This window comes from Natator depressus, chromosome 9, assembly GCF_965152275.1.
Source record: "Natator depressus isolate rNatDep1 chromosome 9, rNatDep2.hap1, whole genome shotgun sequence".
NCBI lineage: Eukaryota > Metazoa > Chordata > Testudines > Cheloniidae > Natator > Natator depressus.
Window position 1 is genome coordinate 55,638,452 of NC_134242.1, and position 19,628 is coordinate 55,658,079.

Below are 19,628 nucleotides of genomic sequence, written 5' to 3' on the forward strand. Positions count from 1 at the left end.
GGATTGCACCCTCAGCAAATTCACGGATCACACTAAGCTGGGAGGAGATGTAGATATGCTGGATGGTAGGGATAGGGTCCAGAGTGACCTAGACAAACTGGAGGATTGGGCCAAAAGAAATCTTAGGACGGAAGAATCCCAGACACTGCTAAAGGCTGGGGACCGACTGGCTAAGTGGCACTTCTGCCTAAAAGGACCTAGGGATTATAGTGGACAAGAAACTGGATATGAGTCAACAGTGTGCCCTTGTTGCCAAGAAGGCTAATGGCATACTGGGCTGCACTAGTAGGAGCGTTGCCAGCAGATCTAGGGAAGTGATTATTCCCCTCTATTCTGCACTGGTGAGGCCACATCTGGAGTATTGCATCCAGTTTTGGGGCCCTCACTACAGAAGGGATGTGGACAAATTGGAGAGAGTCCAGCAAAGGGCAATGAAAATGATTAGGGGGCTGGGGCACATGACTTACGAGGAGAGGCTGAGGGAACTGGGCTTATTTAGTATGAAGAGACGAGTGGGAGAGGATTTGATAGCAGCCTTCAACTACCTGAAGGGGGGTTCCAAAGAGGATAGAGCTCGGCTGTTCTCAGTCATGGCAGATGATAGAACAAGAAGCAATGGTCTCAAGTTGCAGTGGGAGAGTGCAGTGCTGTGGTCTAGGTTGGATATTAGGAAAAATTATTTCACTAGGAGGGTGGTGAAGCATTGGAACAGGTTACCTGGGAAGGTGGTGGAATCTCCTTCCTTAAGAGGTTTTTAAGGCCCGGCTTGACAAAGCCCTGGCTGGGATGATTTAGTTGGTGTTGGTCCTGCTTTGAGGAGGGGGTTAGACCAGATGACCTCCTGAAGTCTCTTCCAACCCTAATCTTCTACAATTCATATCGATTCCAGGCTAGGTGTGTGCGTGCCCATGTGCACAATTCCTAGAGATTTTTCCCTTGGTGGTATTCATAGGACCGGCTCCGGCACCTCCGGGAGCCCCGCGCTCATGCGCTGATATATGAGGTGCTGCTGGCACTGTGCTCTCTCAGTCCCTTCTTACCGCCCATGATGGTCGCTCAAAGAAGTATAAACAGTTACCTACCTTTCGTAACTGTTATTCTTTGAGATGTGTTGCTCATGTCTGTTCCGTGACCTGCCCTCTTTCCCCACTGTCGGAGTCAATGGCAAGAAGGAACTGAGAAGGCGCCAGAGTTGGCCCTACAGATACCACTAAGAAAAATCTTCAGCAGTCATGCACGTGGGTGCACACGCTCCTAGCATGGAACGGACAGGAGTAATACATCTCAAAGAACAACAGTTACGAAAGCTAGGAAACCATTTTTTTTGTAGGCCACTAGTTGGCATTTTGTTGAGTTTCTGATAGTTGTGGTATAATGTCATCTTAAAGTGTCCCCATAGTAGCCCATATCGGATCTGTGACATTTGTTCACTCCAAGGTACTCATCACCATGTGTTTGAACAAGGCAATGCAGTGGGAAGGGAATAATGCAAGTGAAGTTAAGTGCCAGAAACTTGAACTTGAGAGTGAATGTCTTTGTCCAGGTTGAGAAGACGAGGCATTACCTCCTCCTGCGTGAGAAGCTGGAGACGACCCAAAGATCAGGCCTGGAGTCCCTGTCCCCATGTTCCAGTGAGGATTCTGACTCCCATAGCACTTCCTGTGTCTCCTCTCCACTCTCGGCAGATGGTGCCTCAGAGGACAGGAGCTCGCCCTTGGAGACCCCCAGCGAGAGGCAAAAAGAGCTTGCCGTCAAGGTATTGTATTGCAGCAAGCTAGCCCCTCTAGAGAGCTTGACACTGGGGACCAGATGGGCAGCAGCATTCTACATAGGCTGGAGTGAAGGTTGGAAGGCCACAGAGAAGGGAGTGGCCCTCATCGAGGTGCAAGGAGGTGACAGCATGGAGGAGGGTTTCAGCAGAGACAGTGATTAGGGGAGGAGGCAGTGGGCAGGAGATGTTGAAGGAGAATCTGTGGAAGGTCTGAGGCAAGCAGGGGAATCCATGACATGGATTTGGTGCTCACAGCTGTTCCTCCTGGTCAGCAGAATGTTGCCTTTGAAATATTTATCCAGAGGAAGCTGAGACAGAGCCGCGCATTTCAGGACTGGCAGAGAAGGGGAGATGGGGAGAGTTACTGGCGGGACTGGAAGATGTTTATGTGTTCATGGGGAGAGGTCTTGCTTGCCAACTGGATGTTGCCTTTTGTTTTCCTTGCAGTGCTTGCGTCTCCTCACACATACATTTAACAGAGAGTACAGTCACAGCCATGTCTGCATCAGCGCCAGCGAGAGCAAGGTAGGACCAACTTCCCAGCACCATTAGCACTCCCTGCTTCTAACAATGATGTGATAAGCAGTATGGAAGTGCTGGTTCTGCTCAGACAGTGACACTTACTGGTAGTGAGCTCCTGGCCTGGCCTGCATCGGGAATCTTAGCAGGAGATTCCTGCTGGTATGCGGACAAGGCCTCAAGGTGCCATTTCACTCCACATTAAGCAGGCTCTGTGTGCTAACACCAATGGCATGCCACAGTCATTGCTACTGGAGAGGTGCATGGTGCTGCATTCCATGAGATTACCACCTCCACGTCTGCTTTGGCTGAGCAGAGGAGGGGAGGAGAAGTTGCCTCTCCTAATATCTGTCTCCTGGCCTGACTGCAGTTCCTCCCTTATGGGACTGAGAAGGAGCGGGATCAGTCTTGTGAATCTAGTGCCTTCCAGAAACCCACCCCCCGGCTACTAGCCTAGAAACACTGGTGCTCTGGGACCTCAGGGCTAGAGGGCCAGCTCCAGAAGGAGGCCAGCGTCAGCACTGTGACAAAGCTTCTCACTTTGCCTCCCACTTACTTCTCCAGAGCAGAGCACAGGAGGGCAGGGCCCAGTGGGTCTGACCCTGCCAGTCCCTGATATCTTTTCCATTGGGAGCACGCAGGAGTGGAAAGGGAAAGGAAACAGGACGGAGATGTAGGCAAGGGGTGGGAAAGAGCAGATGATCTGCCCTGAAGATTACCTATGTGCGGAGAAGAAAAGTCTGGTGACCTGCCCCGTCCCTGGAGTCTGCATCTGCTAGAGGGCTGTAAAACTTTCCCTAGCTGGTAAACTGTGGGGAAAAATCAAGGGCATTAGTATATCTAATATCGGCTCTAACCAAAAGGCAAGAGCTATAAAAGATAGCACCCTCAACTGTGTTATATCGGCCTAGCTTCCTTCTCCTCTAGGGATCACACTGACTTTGAGAAGCTGTTCCCCGTCTGTTCAGAATAACCTTTAAAAGACCCCAGTAACCATGCAAATATGGAAGAGGAATTGTCTCTGCAGCACAGGAGAGTGCTCGTTACCCAGCTAGGCCCAAATTCGTACCGGGAATAAGCAGGTGAAACTCCATTGTCTTCAGTTCACCAGACCGAACTTTGGCCTTTGCCTTCCAGGCTCATGTCCTATAGCTCAGATTAGATTTTGACTCTAGGAAATTATTTCTTTCCTCCTGCAGCTGTCAGAAATGTCTGTGACCCTGCTGAGAGACCCCTCCATGCCAGCTCTTGGTGTCACCACCCTGACTCCCTCTTCCACCTGCCCATCACTGCTAGAAGGACAGTATAATGCCACTGAGGTCAGGTAAGAGATGCACCCAGACCACTGTGGGCTGAGAAATTCACACTGAGGCCCAAACAAACATGTACAGGGTCAGCCTGATTGCTAGTCCATACACCAACCCACCATGAGATTGGGCATAACCATCAGTCTCTGTGCAGAAGAGATACAGTGCCAGCATCACGGGAGGTTTGAAGGCCAGAAGTGATGAGCATGGACAGTGATTTGGAGGGGGGGATTCCACAGGGATATAGCTATGCCTGGGTCTAGCCACTGCTATCAGTAGGTCACTTTCGTGCGCACCAAGTTAGCCAGTTTTCAGAAGAAAATCAGAGATGGCTATTGGCAAAAGTCACTGTGAAGGTATCATTGTAATTAAATACCTTTCTTCCCCTTCCAGAACCTCCCATCTCTCTTCCAGGGCAGAAAGCCCTGAGCCAGAACCCGTAGTGGAGGAAGAACCAAAGAAATCTCCTACACGTGGGTCTGAAGATGAGAAAGAGACGCAGCGCTTACTGGTCCCCGATATTCAGGAGATCCGGGTGAGGTATGAGCAGTTGGTTTACTTGAAGCAGGAGGTGTCAGTGTACTCTGAATGCCCTCATGGCTGGAGCTGTCCCTGCTAGAGTGGGCAGTTGTTCCTGTCTCAGTATAGCCACATGCAGCTCCCTCCTCAAATGGCTGGAAGCCTAGCTGGGGACATAGGAAGATGGAAGGTATTCAGACTAGCTGCTGCTAAGTGACAAGAAGGTCACAGGGCAGGAGGTTCAAGGCTGGCAGTCTGCATCGGGAGAGGTGGGATTTGCAGGAAGGAGGTGAGGGACAATCTGCAAAACAGCAAGAGTAGGGACAAGTCCTTGGGGTTTTAATCCTTTTGCTGGGTGGTTTTCTTCAGTCACTAAGCATGAGACTGCCCTGTCTTGCCCTCTGCAGTCCCATTGTCTCAAAGAAAGGCTACCTGCATTTCCTCGAGCCTCACACCAACGGCTGGGTGAAGCGCTATGTGGTTGTGAGGCGCCCCTATGTCTACATCTACAACACAGACAAGGACTCTGTGGAGAGAGCCATCCTCAACCTCTCCTCTGCTCAGGTGGAGTACAGTGAGGACCAGCAGGCCATGCTCAAGGTAATTGCTGGAGGTCGTGACATGGGCAAAACAGGGGAAGCACAGCTCGTGTCCAGGGCTGTGCTACAAGTGCAAGGGGGGAACCAGAATCGCAGCACATGTCTGAAACCATGTTAAAGGTAAAAGGGAGGGGCTGCAGTGGTGGCTATGGGCCAAGGATGGGGAAAGACCATAGGGATCAGAAACTGGTACGTGAAAGGAACAGTGACATTCACAACATGGTGTTGAAGGGAGAAGAGAGTCTAGGAGCACAGTGGTATGCTAATACTCCCCACAGAGCCAGCTTTAGGGAGATCCTGTGCTGCTCGACAGCTCACACCTAGTTCCCTTGACATCACGGGGTCCCAAAGGGTGAAATTGCACCTTTAAAAATGAGAAATGTTCTCATGGTGTCAGAATCCACTCTCCTCTCTGTAGAGAAGCCACAACAGAGCTCTGATCTGTGACTGTTCAGAAAAGCAGAGGAATTTCACATTCAAGGAAACGTAGCCTACTGTGATAGCATCTTCCCTGGCATTGTCTGGGTCCTGTTCTATGTCCCTTCATGCTCCAAGCTGTGCTGCATATTGCTCAGTGTCATCTCAGGTAGCCCGGTGGACTCATTCATGGCATTGGTCTGTTTCAGACCCCCAACACGTTTGCAGTATGCACGGAGCATCGTGGAATCCTTCTTCAGGCAAGCAGCGACAAGGACATGCACGACTGGCTGTACGCATTTAACCCTCTGCTAGCTGGATCCATAAGGTACCTGGGGACATTTTAAACCATTCCGTTAGGAGACAGCCTGGTAACCTGTTAGTAATGCTCTAGGCTGCTATAGCAGAAGCTTGGTTTTGATTGTCCAGCTTGGTTTCTTGCTCCCCAAATCTGCTCTGTCATGCCTCTTCCTACCCAGTTATCAAGCATCTTCCATATATTTTTGAAGGTGGAGCTGCAGGGAGCAAGGCCTGCTGTGTGCTGATTGTAAAATTATTGCAAGGGGTTGGCAGCATCAAATGAGCAAAACAGGGCAATTCCCAGAGACTCCTTCCCGTCCATCCACTTCAGCTCAGTAGCCTTGTGACAAGGGGTCTTGGTTTAATGTTTTTCTACAGAGAGATGGTGCTACTCTTGGTCCCTTCCATTTGTATTTCAAATTGGATGTTGAAGTCTTATTCCTTGCTCTCAGAACCATTGCTTATAAAATTCAAATGCTGCCTTTATGTAGCCCAATCTGCTTCACAGACTCTATGCAGATGCAGACACTGCATCATAAGGGGTTAAAATTGCAGGCGGGCAACACGGTGACATAGTCTTTCTGCACTGACAATCCAAAATTTTGCTCCAAATCCCAGAACAGCTAGGTTTCTCAATAACTCTGAATCCTAATGATGATGGTTTAGTAATCCAGTTGGATTGGGGTACACCATGGGGGTAGGTTATACAAGCACTTCTCTGGTGGCCTCATTGTTTTGTGCAGCATTTAGGAGTTCATTTTAACTGTGATTTCAACTGTGCCAGCTTAATGTTACAAGGACACAGTTCCCCACACACACATACACACCGAAATAAACACAGAAATTCAGGGCTAGATCCTCAGCTGATGGAACTAGGCATCAGTCTATTGAAGTCAATGGAGTGACACCAATTTATAAGAATGGCCATACTGGATCAGACCAAAGGTCCATCTAGCCCAGTATCCTGTCTTCCAACAGTCGCCAATGCCAGGCACCCCAGAGGGAATGAACAGAACAGTTAATCACCAAGTGATCCATGCCCTGTCGCCCATTCCCAGCTTCTGGCAAACAAAGGCTAGGGACACTTCAGAGCATGGTTTTGCATCTCTGTCCATCCTGGCTAATAGCCATTGATGCACCTATCCTCCATGAATGTATCTAGTTCTTTTATGAAACCTATTTTATATCAGTCGAGGATCTGATCCTTAATCCCTAGAACAAAACATCATAATTTCAGTAGTGGAGTTAAAAGAAGATAAAGAAATAAACAGAAATTCCGTGTAGTCATTGTATAAAGAAACATATGTACCCACCCTCCCTTTGATTGATTCTGGTGCTGCCCCCTGTCAGGTACACATGGATTAAATGGGCTGCGGATGGGTCTGGTCTCATCTGGTCTGTGCCGATGTTAAACCAGCCCATAGTTTCTGTGTGTCTTGCACCTCTTTCTACCTCCATGATAGGGTCTCTCACAAGGAGAGTGTCTGTCTCCCTTTCTCTCTCTCCGCATTCCTTTTCTAGTCCTTTGACTCCTTTTGTCTCCTGGTTTCCAAAACAGATCCAAGCTGTCCAGAAGGAGAACAGCCCAGATGAGAATCTAACCTAAAACCGCTCTCCACCTCATCTGTCTGCCAGCAGGATCAAGACTGCTGGTTCTATACAAGAGTCCCTATCTTAATGTCAAATCTTTTATGCCATCCACCACCCCAGCTGCCTGCTCCAGAAATGGATCCATCTCGATTTACACCTTCACTGGGAAAATGCATTTCTGTTATAGCTGCAAAAGCCTGGTACAGCCTGGTCGTGATTTCTTGTGCACATGTGATCTTCTGCCCATCTCCTCATTGAGTGACCTTGGTGTCACATGAACCTGTAACTTTCAAAAGCAGGAGCTGTGTTTTTTATTTTAAAGCAAGGCTACAATTTAAGGAGGCAGGAGCATTTGAAAGGTCAGAGATTACAAGTCATGAGGAATTGCTTCCATGTGAAGAGAAAGTGATAGATTTAAGTACTGATACTTCTTAATTTATTGACATATAAAAAAAGATAGATTAAGTTATGGTAGTTTGAGATTATATTTATAAAGTATTTATTTCTATTTACTTCACTGCAATCTGTATGTTCAGTTTATCCCGTTTTGTTGCTCATGTCTGCACACATAAAGCCTCTCCCAGGGAAGGCAGAGCCTTGGAAGGTGGGCCAGTGGGGAGGGGGTTGTCAGGCCGTTTTGTGATGCCATCTTTGTCTTCTTTCTCAATCCCCAGCACTGGGAGGTCTGGATGGATTCAGGAGGTCATGCTCCCACCTGTGTGCAAACACATACACACTGACTTCAGAACTCTCACCCTCCTGCCCCCACCACATCTCCTTAGTCCTGATCCCAGAGCTCAAACCACTTTTCCTCCAGGTGGTGACTGGATAGTGCACTATGCCATCCCAAACGAGGCAATCCACACATAGCACAGCAAAGACACGCACACAGACAAGTCACCACACTTATCGAAGCACTTTGTGTGTGTATCCCATCCCCTCCATTCCCCCAAGTGCTTGAAACCCAGGTAGACTGCAATTATGACAGGTTCTGGTTGGTTCTACGCAGAAGATTTGGTTTGGGGTTCTTACCTCTATTCTGTCTGTTTTCAGGGCCCAACCTTAAATGGGGTGAAAGGGATGGAAAGGTGATCTGAAGTTCTGGAAGGGCAGATGGTTCTGTCAATCCACTTTTGGGGTAGGGTGCTGTTCGAACGCTCCCAGTGAGTACAATGCAGCCTGCCTCTCAATATCCTCAGTCACCTTCTAGTAAGTATGCAGGCCATCTATACTGTACTGTACTAATCTCTGGCTTGGGCTGTACTGTACTAATCTCTAGCTGGGAAACGTCCAAGAGGATCAGTGTCACAGGGACTCACACTGCAGATGGGACTCAAGAATCCTCTCTGATAAAACCCACCCAGCTGGGAAGTGGGGAGAGGCCAGGAGGGATTGCATCCCGACAGTGAGTATAATATGGAGAGAGATGACAGACCTGTCTTGTGCATTACTGCAGACCTGCATTCTGTTTAGCTACCAATAGCTTGTTCAGGGCTACCAGGTGGCTACTGCAGCCAAATGCTGGTTCATTAGTGAATCCTGGGGCATTGCCCATATAGTTACATCTGTGCAAATGGTCCGAGTTAATAAAGGGTTGTTACTGGGCGGGGGGGGTGTCAAAGCTAGATCATAAAATTACACTGGAGCCTAAATTCAGAACAGTTGTCTTGAACCAGATGGCTGAGTCTCACTGTCCTTTTCTGAAAGGGCTTTTACTTCTCTTCTCTTTCATATGGGAAGAATCTGTTTGCAGCAATTGAATGGGTAGCAAAGAGAATGGCATGGGGATGGGCAAGGATGAGAGAAATTGCAACTTCTCTTTACTTTTATATGTGATTACATTGTCTTATTCCCCTCCCCCATTTAAAACATTAACTTCATCCTCTTTCCCCTTGCCCCACCTCTCTATCAGACTTAGACTGCCTACATAGAACAGCTAAGTTGGTGGGGGAAGCATACCAAAGCAGACATATGACATCATTAATAACCCCTCTCCCCATGGGAAGGACCTGGTCAGGTAGTGCTGACCTTGCTATAAGCTTTTTAAAGTAAATTAAGCAGCAAAGGTCTTTATAAATTTTTAATTACCCAGATTGTTTAATTAAGATTTCCAGTTGGTCATATGCACCCAACTCCAGGCAGAAACAGGGGGAGCTCACCCTCCCTCCATACATATACCAGGAGCATCGCTGGTCCATGCTTCATCGTCACACTTCACGGCTGACCTTAATTTGCACAGGACGGCTGTGCCTTGGTTCTCTTAGGCACTTTTCCATCCTCTCTGTTGTGTTTGTTGAGTATTATATGTGTGGCTCCAAGTGGAGATGGTCTATGCAGTGTATTTCTCCTTTCACTTTTTCTTATTTTGGGGAGGCTAGGGCATGGGGTAAGGGGACATGTGGGGAGCCCAACAAAGCCTCCATGCAACCTCAATGGGCTGGTAGAGATGTCACACACACACACACACACACAAAAGCTCCCAGCAAACTGCCCACCACCATGCTGCAGTGTGAAGAAAGATTTCATTCCTCAGCCTCTGCCTCCTGTTTGCACAGAGACAGTGCATTTGTATTGAGCCACTGTTTAGCTCAGCTCTCATGCTGCATGACGAGTGCTTTTTTTTCCCTCTGGACCCCGATTTGCTTTTGACCAGCTCCACGGCATCACTACCATTCCCAGGGAATTTCATTCTATCTCACAGACCTGGATGGCACTGCAGGTTCCTGCAGGGAACAGTGTCAGTGCAGGTGCCAGTGCTTGTTCCTTTCAGTGGGCTTTTCTTCTTTGTGCCAGTCCTACATGGGCAGATGGGTTAGACAGCAACTTGCTGACCCAGGTGAAGGTCTCTTGTTTTTACAGCTGTTCCTTATGGACTTAGAATTATTTTTTTAAATCCAGGACTGAATTTTAATAATTAAATTAAATGCCTGATGCCTGGGATAAGTGCTTTATACATACAAACAAATCTTATGTGTTATTATCTACACAGAGAGAGATGCTTTGCCCTCAATGAGAATCTGCAAGAGAGAAACTCCAAACTATGGCCTCAGTTCAGAAAAGCATGTTTAGCACATACTTATGTCCATCCGTATCCAGCAAAGCAATCAAGCATGTGCTTAAATCACACTGAATGGAATTAAGCACATATCTAATGTTTAGCACAGCGGCAGGCAACCTATGGCGCACGTGCCAAAGGTGGCACACAAGCTGATTTTCAGTGGCACTCACACTGCCCAGGTACTGGCCACCGGTCCGGGGGGCTCTGCATTTTAATTTAATTTTAAATGAAGATTCTTAAACCTTTGAAAAACCTTATTGACTTTACATACAACAATAGTTTAGTTATATATTAAAGACTTATAGAAAGAGACCTTCTAAAAACGTTAAAATGTATTACCGGCACGCAAAACCTTAAATTAGAGTGAATAAATGAAGACTTGGCACACCATTTCTGAAAGGTTGCCGACCCCTGGTTTAGCACATGCCTCAGTTTTTTGCTGACTGCTGAATCAAGACCTAGAACAGTTAGAGCACTCCTCCCCTTGTGTATATATCCATATTAATCAGTCTTAAGTTCTAGGGTTTTTTAATTCTCAATTCTTTGTTCTATCTCCCAGCTTATAAGGGAGCTTTCATAGAAAGGACTAGGGCTCAAACCTCAACCCAAAGAACTGATTGTCAGCTGGTGAAAATACATTTCAGCAATCTCTGCTCTGGCAGCAAATAGGTCCTTCCACTGAGGCCCTGATGATGGCCAATGGAAAGTCTGCCATCAGCTTCAGTGCATTTTGAATCAGGCCCTTGGTAAAGACCACTTGGCTTGAGTACCTATTTTAACATACTTCATAGTCAAAAACTTGTTGTTTTGATGCAGTTTCTAAGAAATGTCCTGAATGGCTGGTACTGTCCTATCAAGAGCTAGTGTAAACCAAAGTGTTCTGGAGCCAGTCTTAGGAAGCATATTAAATTATAAGCCCCTTCCTTTGGTAAAACAGGCTTATTAAATTTCCATTCTCATCCCAACTGAACTCTGGATTTTCAGTGTAAATCAAGACATTCTTGGACTTCTGTTTTTTTTTTTTTTATCTCTCATTCAGTCTCATTCTCAGAGATTTCTCCAGGTTAGAGCTGTCTAGAGTGGAGGTAGCTAGGTTATAAAAGTATATCACCATGCTTCTTTATATACATGCCTGTATTTGTTTTGGACTAGACACAGAATCACAGGAGACAATGGGAGAAAAATGAGGAAGGGATGCAAATGCCAGTGTTGGGTCCTCTGGGAATCCCTGCCAGATCAGAGAGGAAGGATGGCTTGGGGGTGATACTGTTATGGGTCTTGCCTTAGGTCAGCGATCCTGAAGAGCATGGTCTTGATGGTTTGGTTATGGAGAAGACATCTGGTTTCACTCAGTCAGTGCTGTGTGCCTGAGGTCAGCAAACCTGCAGAGCACACTACTTTTCTGAGTTAGAGACAGGTCTGATCCAAAGACAGTGGGAGTCTTTCCATTGACACCAGTGGGTTTGGATCAGGCCGCAAATATAAAGATCTAGAGTTGAGGAGTAATGACTGCTTATGGGACTTATACTGGCTCCCAATAAAATATCCAAATAGCAGCCATCTGCTGTTCATGTGGATTCCCCAAAAGGTTTATTTTCTTTAGTACCATCCGGGGAATGGCTGGAGAGTCCTAATTCTATATCTTCTATATCTGGAGAGTCCTGGAGAGTCCTCTTCTATATCTGACACCCCACACCTTTCCTTAACTTAGCATCCCTGCTGTTGAGAGTCCCACCCAGAGAGACATACATTCTCAAAAATTCAAGTAGATGATACATGCATCAGCCCTTAGAGTAGCTGAGGCTAAATTCTATTCATTGTTCTTTCCATTGGATTTGAGGATGAAAAGGCTCTTCAAGATTTAAACATTAAAGATTGGGTAAATCTTTTAGCTTCGGTCAAAGCTGAGGCATAGAAACTTTGTTGTGAGGGTAAGAATGGCACAGGAAAAGACCCATATAGTCCTTATAATGAAGAAACAATCCAAAATGGGTGCATTTGGAGAAGTCATCCAGTATGTTTCAACATGTGTAGATGAATTTGAAAACTAATTGAATTCGGTCTGACACAGCTGAGTTGTACACTGGTCACTCAGAAGTAACAGCAGTTGCACAGTAATAGAAGCATACTGTTTCCTTGTGTAACAGAGGTCAGTGAGATACAATGTCATCAAAGTTAATCATGACTTATCAGGAAGGTAGGATAAGAGGTAATTTAATTGAACAAGTTTGTCATGGGGAAACAGCTTCAAAATCAATGGACTGTCTTTGCCTGGCCTTTTGTAATCATGCAAGGGGCAGTCATTTGTCTACATCATGTTTTTCATATGAAGCACCCATCCTGATGATCCTCAGCCAACGAGGTACTCACTCAAAAAAAGAAATACCAGTTCTTCAAAGGGCCCTCAGAGAACTTCTGGTTTTGTAACCACAGAGAAAGATTTCCCAAATTGACCTCAAAAGAAACAAGCAAGAAGAAGTTGAGTTTTTACAGTGGGAAAGGAGGCAACACTTGACTGAGAACTGGAGGAGCTCACATAAGCATTTCCAGCTGTTACCAGTGATGCATGTCATAAACAGCAGCAGCCCGTAAGAGCTTACACCTTTCTAAGATGCTCTTACTGTCTCTCTTTCTGTCTGGTAATCAATGAGCTGTATGAAGGAACTCTTCATGAGATTCAACTTGTTATTAAGATCTTACTGTAAAATGAAGGCGGTTGTGGTTACTTTTATTTTATTTTGGTTGGGGGTTTTTTGGGGGGGGTTGAGTTTGGTTTTGTTTGTTTTTGCCTGTGCTTCCATTATCTAGTTTGTCCACATGAGTTCTTCCTGTGATGCCATCCCCAAGTGCTGGGAGACCATTTCTCTTGCTTTGTATATATGTGATTGCTGTGGGCACACCCTGTACTACTGTATAATAACAAAACTACTGAAGTCATGAGTCTAGTTTTCTCGATGTCTTAAACTATGAGTGTTGGAATTTAGGGTATTAAACTGTTTGTGTATACTTAAGGCATTGTTCAGTTAAGAAATAAATGTGGCATTTATGCAAATACTGGACAATGGCTCCTTGGTCATTTTTTTTTCTTAAAGAACTGGTGGGGTCAGGTTTAATAACATGTAATAAGGTTTTAACTCAACATATCTCTAGGGATAAATTAGTATGACAAAAGAATTCTCTTCTCAACCCAGTAAAGGGTGGTCTATTAGATTAAATCTCAGGAAAAACTTCCTAACTTGAAGAACAGTAGGACAATGGAAAAAACTGCCTCAGGAGGTTGTGGAAGCTCCTTCACTGGAGATTTTAAAATGGAGGCTAGATAGCCATCTGTCTTGGATGGTTTAACCACAACAAATCCTGCATCTTTGCAGGGGGGTTAAACGAGATGACCCTTGCAATCCCTTCTAACCCTATGATTCTATGATGCTGTAGCTTCAAGGGGGTACTTATATGTATGTTCAGATATTTTATACCATATTTTATACCATGTGAGCTTTGTCATACTAGTATATAGTAATAGAACAGTAGCACTTAAGGTGATAAACACAATGGGGTCAATTGCCCTCTCATTTAGTACTCGCTTACACAAAATGCTCAGCACTCTGGCGCCAATACAGCAAAACATTTAAGGATGTGAGTAGTCCACTGACATCAATGGTTACAAGCATAAAGTGCTTTGTTAGACTGGGACCAGAGTGCTCAGCACATTACTCTTGGGGGAATTTGCACCACTGCACATGCAGAATTTGCGAAGAAATTAACGTGAATGCAGAATTTCCTTTTTCTCCCACAGAAATGGGCTGCAGAGCTGCTAGCTGCCACTAGGGGTCGCTGGACCCAGCAAAGCACAGCTCACAAATAAAAGACAACTGCGGGGGAGAGGGGGAAGGAGCTGGAGGGTTCCTGGCAGCTGCAGTTCCTGGCACATCCTGAAGGAAGGAGGCGGCCTGCAGGAATATCCACACAAGCCCGGGGGACCCAGCATCAGGCTGTTTCTCCCTCTGGATCCCTGGGCTCTAGGGGTTAGGGGGTGTCAGATTCTGGGCTGTGGGATGCCCTGCAGATGGGCTCAGGGGGGACACGTAGCTGGGCTCTGGGGGGCAAAGGGGACGAGTGTCTGGGCTGGGGTGGGCCCCACAGCTGGGATCTTGTGGAGAGGGGGTGCAAGTGTCTGGGCTGGGGTGGGGAGGGGGTGTGAGTGTCTGGGCTGGGGAGGCCCCAAGCTGGGGGATAGAGGGTGCATGTGAGTGTCTGGGCGGAGGGGGCTCTGTAGCTGGGATCTGAGGGGTAGGGGGTTCAGATGTCTGAGCTGGGGGGCACTCCATGGCTGGAATCTGGCAGGGTAGGGAGTGTGGGTGTCTGGGCTGGAAGGGCACCCCACAGCTGGGCTCTGAAGGTTAGGGGGTGCAGGTGTCTGCCCCCGCTACTGGGCTCTGAGGGGGAGGGGGCAGAGAAACGGATTTCTTTAACTCTCCACTCCTGGAGGAAAATTTTTGTGCCTGTATTGTTACTGACATAGTTGCTGACATGTATGTTGAAATAAATTACCAAAATAATTGAAACTGGCATGATTTTTATAGTGTTATTTTGACAAATAATATTTGCAGAATTTTAAAATATTGTGCACAGAGTTTTTAATTTTTTGGCACAGAATTCCCCCAGGAGTAGCACATTGCAGGATCGAACCTTTTACACTGGTCTGTCTCCACTGACTTCTGTGGAGTTACTCCTGATTCACACTGGTATAAGTGAGTGGAGAATCAGACTGAATCCTCCCAGACTGAACTTCCTACATAGAATAGGTAATGGTCTAAGAGTTCATAAGCCATTCATCCCTACCCAAAGGAACCCTGAAGCTAGTCACCCAAATCTTTGATTAAATGCTTCTGCTAGTCATAGGCAAACACACTCTGAGCACAAAAAACCTAAGGAACATCTTAAAGCAGGCAATGTAGAACACACAAGGTCCTGTACAGTGATGTATCAAAAAATATACCATAGGTGTCAGCACCATGAGAATAGTTATTAGCAGAACTCTGTTATAAAGACTTAAAAGCTGGAAAAAGTTCTGGCACAGGACAATAGGGATTAGATCATTTCCAATTCAGAGGATATTTACAGCACTGCAGTATTCACTTATTTGCAGCGTGGCCTACCTTTAGAACAGGGGATACTACTATAGTAGATTTAATTGCAGGTGGAGGTTTTAATGGCATCTGCTGTGTAAATGTCATCCCAAGGCAGCATTATTTTTCTATGCCCCATGCCCTGAAGTGGGGAATTCTCTTTTGGGCAGTGCCTGGGGCAGCTCCTAGCATCAGAAACCTTGACAGCTTGACTTCATTGGAGCTGTTTTGCAGGAGCAGGGCACCTGTGGGAACAGTGGATCCACCCCTATGCATCTGGTTTTTCTTCCCACTGTTCCTGAGAATCACGGTTGGCTCTTCCAGGGAGGTTGGTGGAAACCCAACCTTCTTCCCTAACAAAACAACTGGGAAGAGAACTACAAGAGGGGGAACCTCATGAAGATTTCTTCCCCCAGAGATCATCCTGGGCCAGGGTTCTATGGAAAGGGACAACTGGGTTCAGTGTTTCTACTATAGACTGGTTCATCTGGCTGAGATAATTATTCCTGAGGCACTTAAAAACCGTCCCAGTTGAAGAAGAAACCACTGTGAATATAATGAGCCAAATTCACTGCTGATGTCTATGTGCACAACTCTGTAAAGTCCAATGGATTCACTTCACTTTAGACAAGCAGTGAATTTTACTCCATGTGAGCCTGTCTAGCATGGACAGTGCTAATAAGTGCCCGTCTATTGAGGTAGACCTCAGCTCTCAGAAGAGCTGTCTGAAATGTTTTCATGAAACTGTTCCTCATTTTCCAGCTAGCTCCAGTTCTCAAATTTTGCATTCTATTTCTGGGCAGCAAACACAGAGGTCATAGGTGTACTCTATCTAACACTGAAACATTCATCTTATCCCTTCCCATCTTCCTGGTTTTGAGAATATAGATGGAAACCATCTAGAGAGATAGTGATATATGGCACCATAGGCATGCACACGGGGTGTGCGGGTGTGCCCAGGCACACCCTAATGCCCTGAGCTCCAGCTGGGAAGGCTGCTCCTCCCCCCTCCCCCGCTGGAGGCTCGGGGGGGCATGAGGAGGAAGAGGAGGAGGCTGCAGCAGTTGCAGGCAGCGATGGCGTCGGAGCCGTGTTTACATCACTGCTGGCCCCAGCAGCGCGGGGTGAGTGGAGTCGGCCCAGGGGCCCAGCTCCACCAATATTTGAGGCCGGGTGTCCCCCTCTGGCCCCACCGCCGCCCCCTCTCCCCGCATCTCCTCCAGCCCCCTCTTGCTGCCCCCACACACCTCCCCAGGCCCTGGAGCAGAGTGTCCCTGCTTCTTCCATGCAGCCTCCCTGCAGCAACTGCTGCTGCAGGGTCTTAGTACCCCCATCTCGACTGCCAGGGCACACTGACTCTGAACCTGCCCTTCCACCTCAGACCCTCCTCTTTTCCGGCGGGACCCTCCACCAGCACAATGGGCCCCCTCGCCCGCAGTCACCACTCCTGCCCCAAGCTGGACAAGGAGGCAGCCCCATCCCTCACCCCCAGTTAGGCTACAGTCAGGGGCAGCAGCAGGGGAGGAGGCGCATGCAGCACCCCCCGGCACCCACCATGGGGGAGGCGAGAGAGATTCCTGGACCTGAGAGGGGCCCTGGGAGCACATGGAATGACAGTGGTGGGGGTGAGAGTGCTGCTGGGGGGGCGAGAAAGGGGGGCTCCTCCCCCAGAGCTCGCTGCTGCCAGCAGGGAAGAGGCTGGGGGGAGTCCTCTCTGGCCCCTGTCCCAGAGCCACCTGCCTGCACTCCAAACTCATCTCCAGCCCTGCCCCACCCCAGAGCCCACACGCCCAGCCAGAGCTTTCACCCCCCCCCCCCACTGCACTCTCAACCCTAGCCCTGAGCCCCTCTGACACCACAAACCCCTCATCCCCAGGCCCAGCCAGAGCCCTCATCCCCCTGCACCCTAACCCTCTGCCCAAGCCCCCTCCAATACCACAAACCCCTCATCCCCAGTCCCAGCCAGAGCTCTCATCCCCCTGCACCCTAACCCTCTGCCCGAGCCCCCTCCAATACCACAAACCCCTCATCCCCAGTCCCAGCCAGAGCCCTCATCCCCCTGCACCCTAACCCTCTGCCCGAGCCCCCTCCAATACCACAAACCCCTCATCCCCAGGCCCAGCCAGAGCCCTCATCCCCCTGCACCCTAACCCTCTGCCCGAGCCCCCTCCAATACCACAAACCCCTCATCCCCAGTCCCAGCCAGAGCCCTCATCCCTCTGCCCCAGCCCTGAACATCTCTAACACCCCCAGCCCCAGACAGAGCCCTCACCTCCCACACTCCGACTCTCGCCCTGAGCCCCTCCCACACCCAAATCCCTCATCTGCAGCCACACCCCACAGCCCTCACCGCTGCACCTCCTCCCATCCCCAAACTCCCTCCCAGAGCCTGCACGCTGTACCCCAATCCTCTGCCCCAGCCTAGGGCCTGCACTCCAGACCTCCCCCACCCAAACTCCCTCCCAGAGCCTTGGGCAGGTGGGGGGCAGAGTTTGGGCAGAGGCGGGTTCTGGGCACCACCAAAATTTCTACAAACCTGCCACCCCTAGTGACAGGGTCCCCTCTGCCCGCGCAGGGTGTGTTTGTTGCCTGTACAAACTTCCCCAGCAGCTGTACAAAGTGGTTATAATTGTGTCACACAGCAAACCCCACACTGCTACCATGACTCCCTTGGCCCCCTGCCCGCGCCCGCCCAGCCAATCACCACTTCCCCAGCACTACATGTGACCTTTGTTGACTTACGTCAGTCATAGCGCTCTTCCACCACTGCGCTCCAGCTTGGTTGGCGCTCTTTGCGCCCGCCCTGTAAGTGCCATCACGTCATTGGTCAAGGGAATGTCCAGGGGGTGTGTCATAACCATACTTCTAAGGGTAGCCTAGAATTCTTCCTTACCTGTAAGGGGTTAAGAAGCTCAAATAACCTGGTTGGCACCTGACCAAAGGGACCAACAGGGAAAGAAGATACTTTCAAATCTTCGGGGGGGGGGGGGGGAAGGCTTTGTGTTGTGTTCTCTGGGGAAAGCAGAGAAGCATCAGGTCAAAAAAACTCCTTCTCCTATAAACCATCCTGTACAAGACTTTGATATTACAAAAAGAGTAAGTAAATAAGGCAAGGCGGGTTAGATTATCTTTTCTTTTCAACTTGTGAATTTTCCCTTTGCTAGAGGGAGGCTTATTCCGGTTTTCTGTAACTTTAAAGTTTTGCTTAGAGGGGAATCCTCTGTGTTTTTGAATCTGATTACCCTGTAAAGTATTTACCATCCTGATTTTTCAGAGATGATTCTTTTACCTTTTCTTTAAATAAAATCCTTCTTTTAAGAACCTGACTGATTTTTCCATTGTTCCAAGACCCAGGGGCTTGGGTTACATTTTGTAACCAATTGGTTAGGATATTATTCTCAAGCCTCCCCAGGAAAGGGGGTGTAAGGGCTTGGGGGGATTGCTGGGGGAAGAGGAACTCCAAGTGGTCCTTTTCCCTGGTTCTTTGTTAAAATCACTTGTGGTGGCAGCGTTACTTAAACCGAAGGGAGAATTTGTGCCTGGGGAGTTTTCAACCTAAGCTGGTAGAATAATCTTAGGGGGTCTTTCATGCAGGTTCCCACGTCTGTACCCTAGAGTTCAGAGTGGGGAGGGAACCCTGACAGGATGGGATTTGGTGGGGACTCTGTTCTGAGGGGCGGTGTGGTAAGGAGGCCAGGCCGGGCCAAGGGGGTTGGATACAGGCCAGAGGGTCTTGGGGGCAGTCAGGGGACGGGAACTGGGACGTTGGATAGGGCATGGGAGTCCCAGGAGGCCTGTCAGGGGCCGGGGGTGTGGCTAGGGGTCGGGGCAGTGGGGACAGGGGGGTTGGATAGTTGGTGGAGTCCTGGGGGGTGATTAGGAGGTGGGGGGGTCTCTGGAGGGGGCGGTCAGGGGACAAAAAGCAGGGGAGTTGGATGGGTTGGGGGTTCTGGGGGGGCCATCGGGGCAGGGATATGGAGAGGGGTCAGAGCAGACAGGGAGCAGGGGGAGTTGGATGGGTCAGGAGTTCTGGTGGTCCTGTTAGGGGGCGGGGAGCGATTGGATAGATGTGGGAGTCCTGGGGGTCTGTCTGGGGGCGGGGGTGTGGATAAGGGTCAGAGCAGTCAGGGGACAGGTAGGGGGTAAAGTCCTAGGGAGGCAGTTACAGTCGGGGGGGGTCTCAGGAGGGGGCAGTCAGGGGACAAGGAGCAGGGAGGCTTAGATAAAGGGTGGGGTCCTGGGGGGCAGTGAGGGTCAGGGTCCCAGGAGGGGGCAGTCAGGGGACAAGGAGAGGGGGGGTTGGTGGTTCTGAGGGGGGCAGTCAGGGGGCAGGAAGTGGGAGGGAGTGGATGGGGTCGGGGCGGGGCTCCCTGGGTGCACACCCTAATGAAATGTGCTGCGCATACCTATGTATGGCACATA

General features: G+C 48.7%; 1 protein-coding gene across 17 annotated transcripts in view; it reads left to right on the top strand.

The window, feature by feature from the left end:
- KIF1A (kinesin family member 1A) overlaps window positions 1-13,142 on the top strand; it is a 212,175-nt gene extending 199,033 nt beyond the window's left edge. For all 17 annotated transcript variants that reach the window (XM_074964251.1, XM_074964254.1, XM_074964264.1 and 14 more), the window contains 7 exons: window positions 1,544-1,756; window positions 2,219-2,296; window positions 3,490-3,614; window positions 3,991-4,137; window positions 4,524-4,716; window positions 5,342-5,460; window positions 6,991-13,142. In XM_074964251.1, the coding sequence (XP_074820352.1) occupies window positions 1,544-1,756; window positions 2,219-2,296; window positions 3,490-3,614; window positions 3,991-4,137; window positions 4,524-4,716; window positions 5,342-5,460; window positions 6,991-7,033 (918 nt within the window). In that variant the 3' untranslated portion in view covers window positions 7,034-13,142. The remainder of the gene's footprint in view (window positions 1-1,543; window positions 1,757-2,218; window positions 2,297-3,489; window positions 3,615-3,990; window positions 4,138-4,523; window positions 4,717-5,341; window positions 5,461-6,990) is intronic.
- Window positions 13,143-19,628: the final 6,486 nt, after the last annotated feature.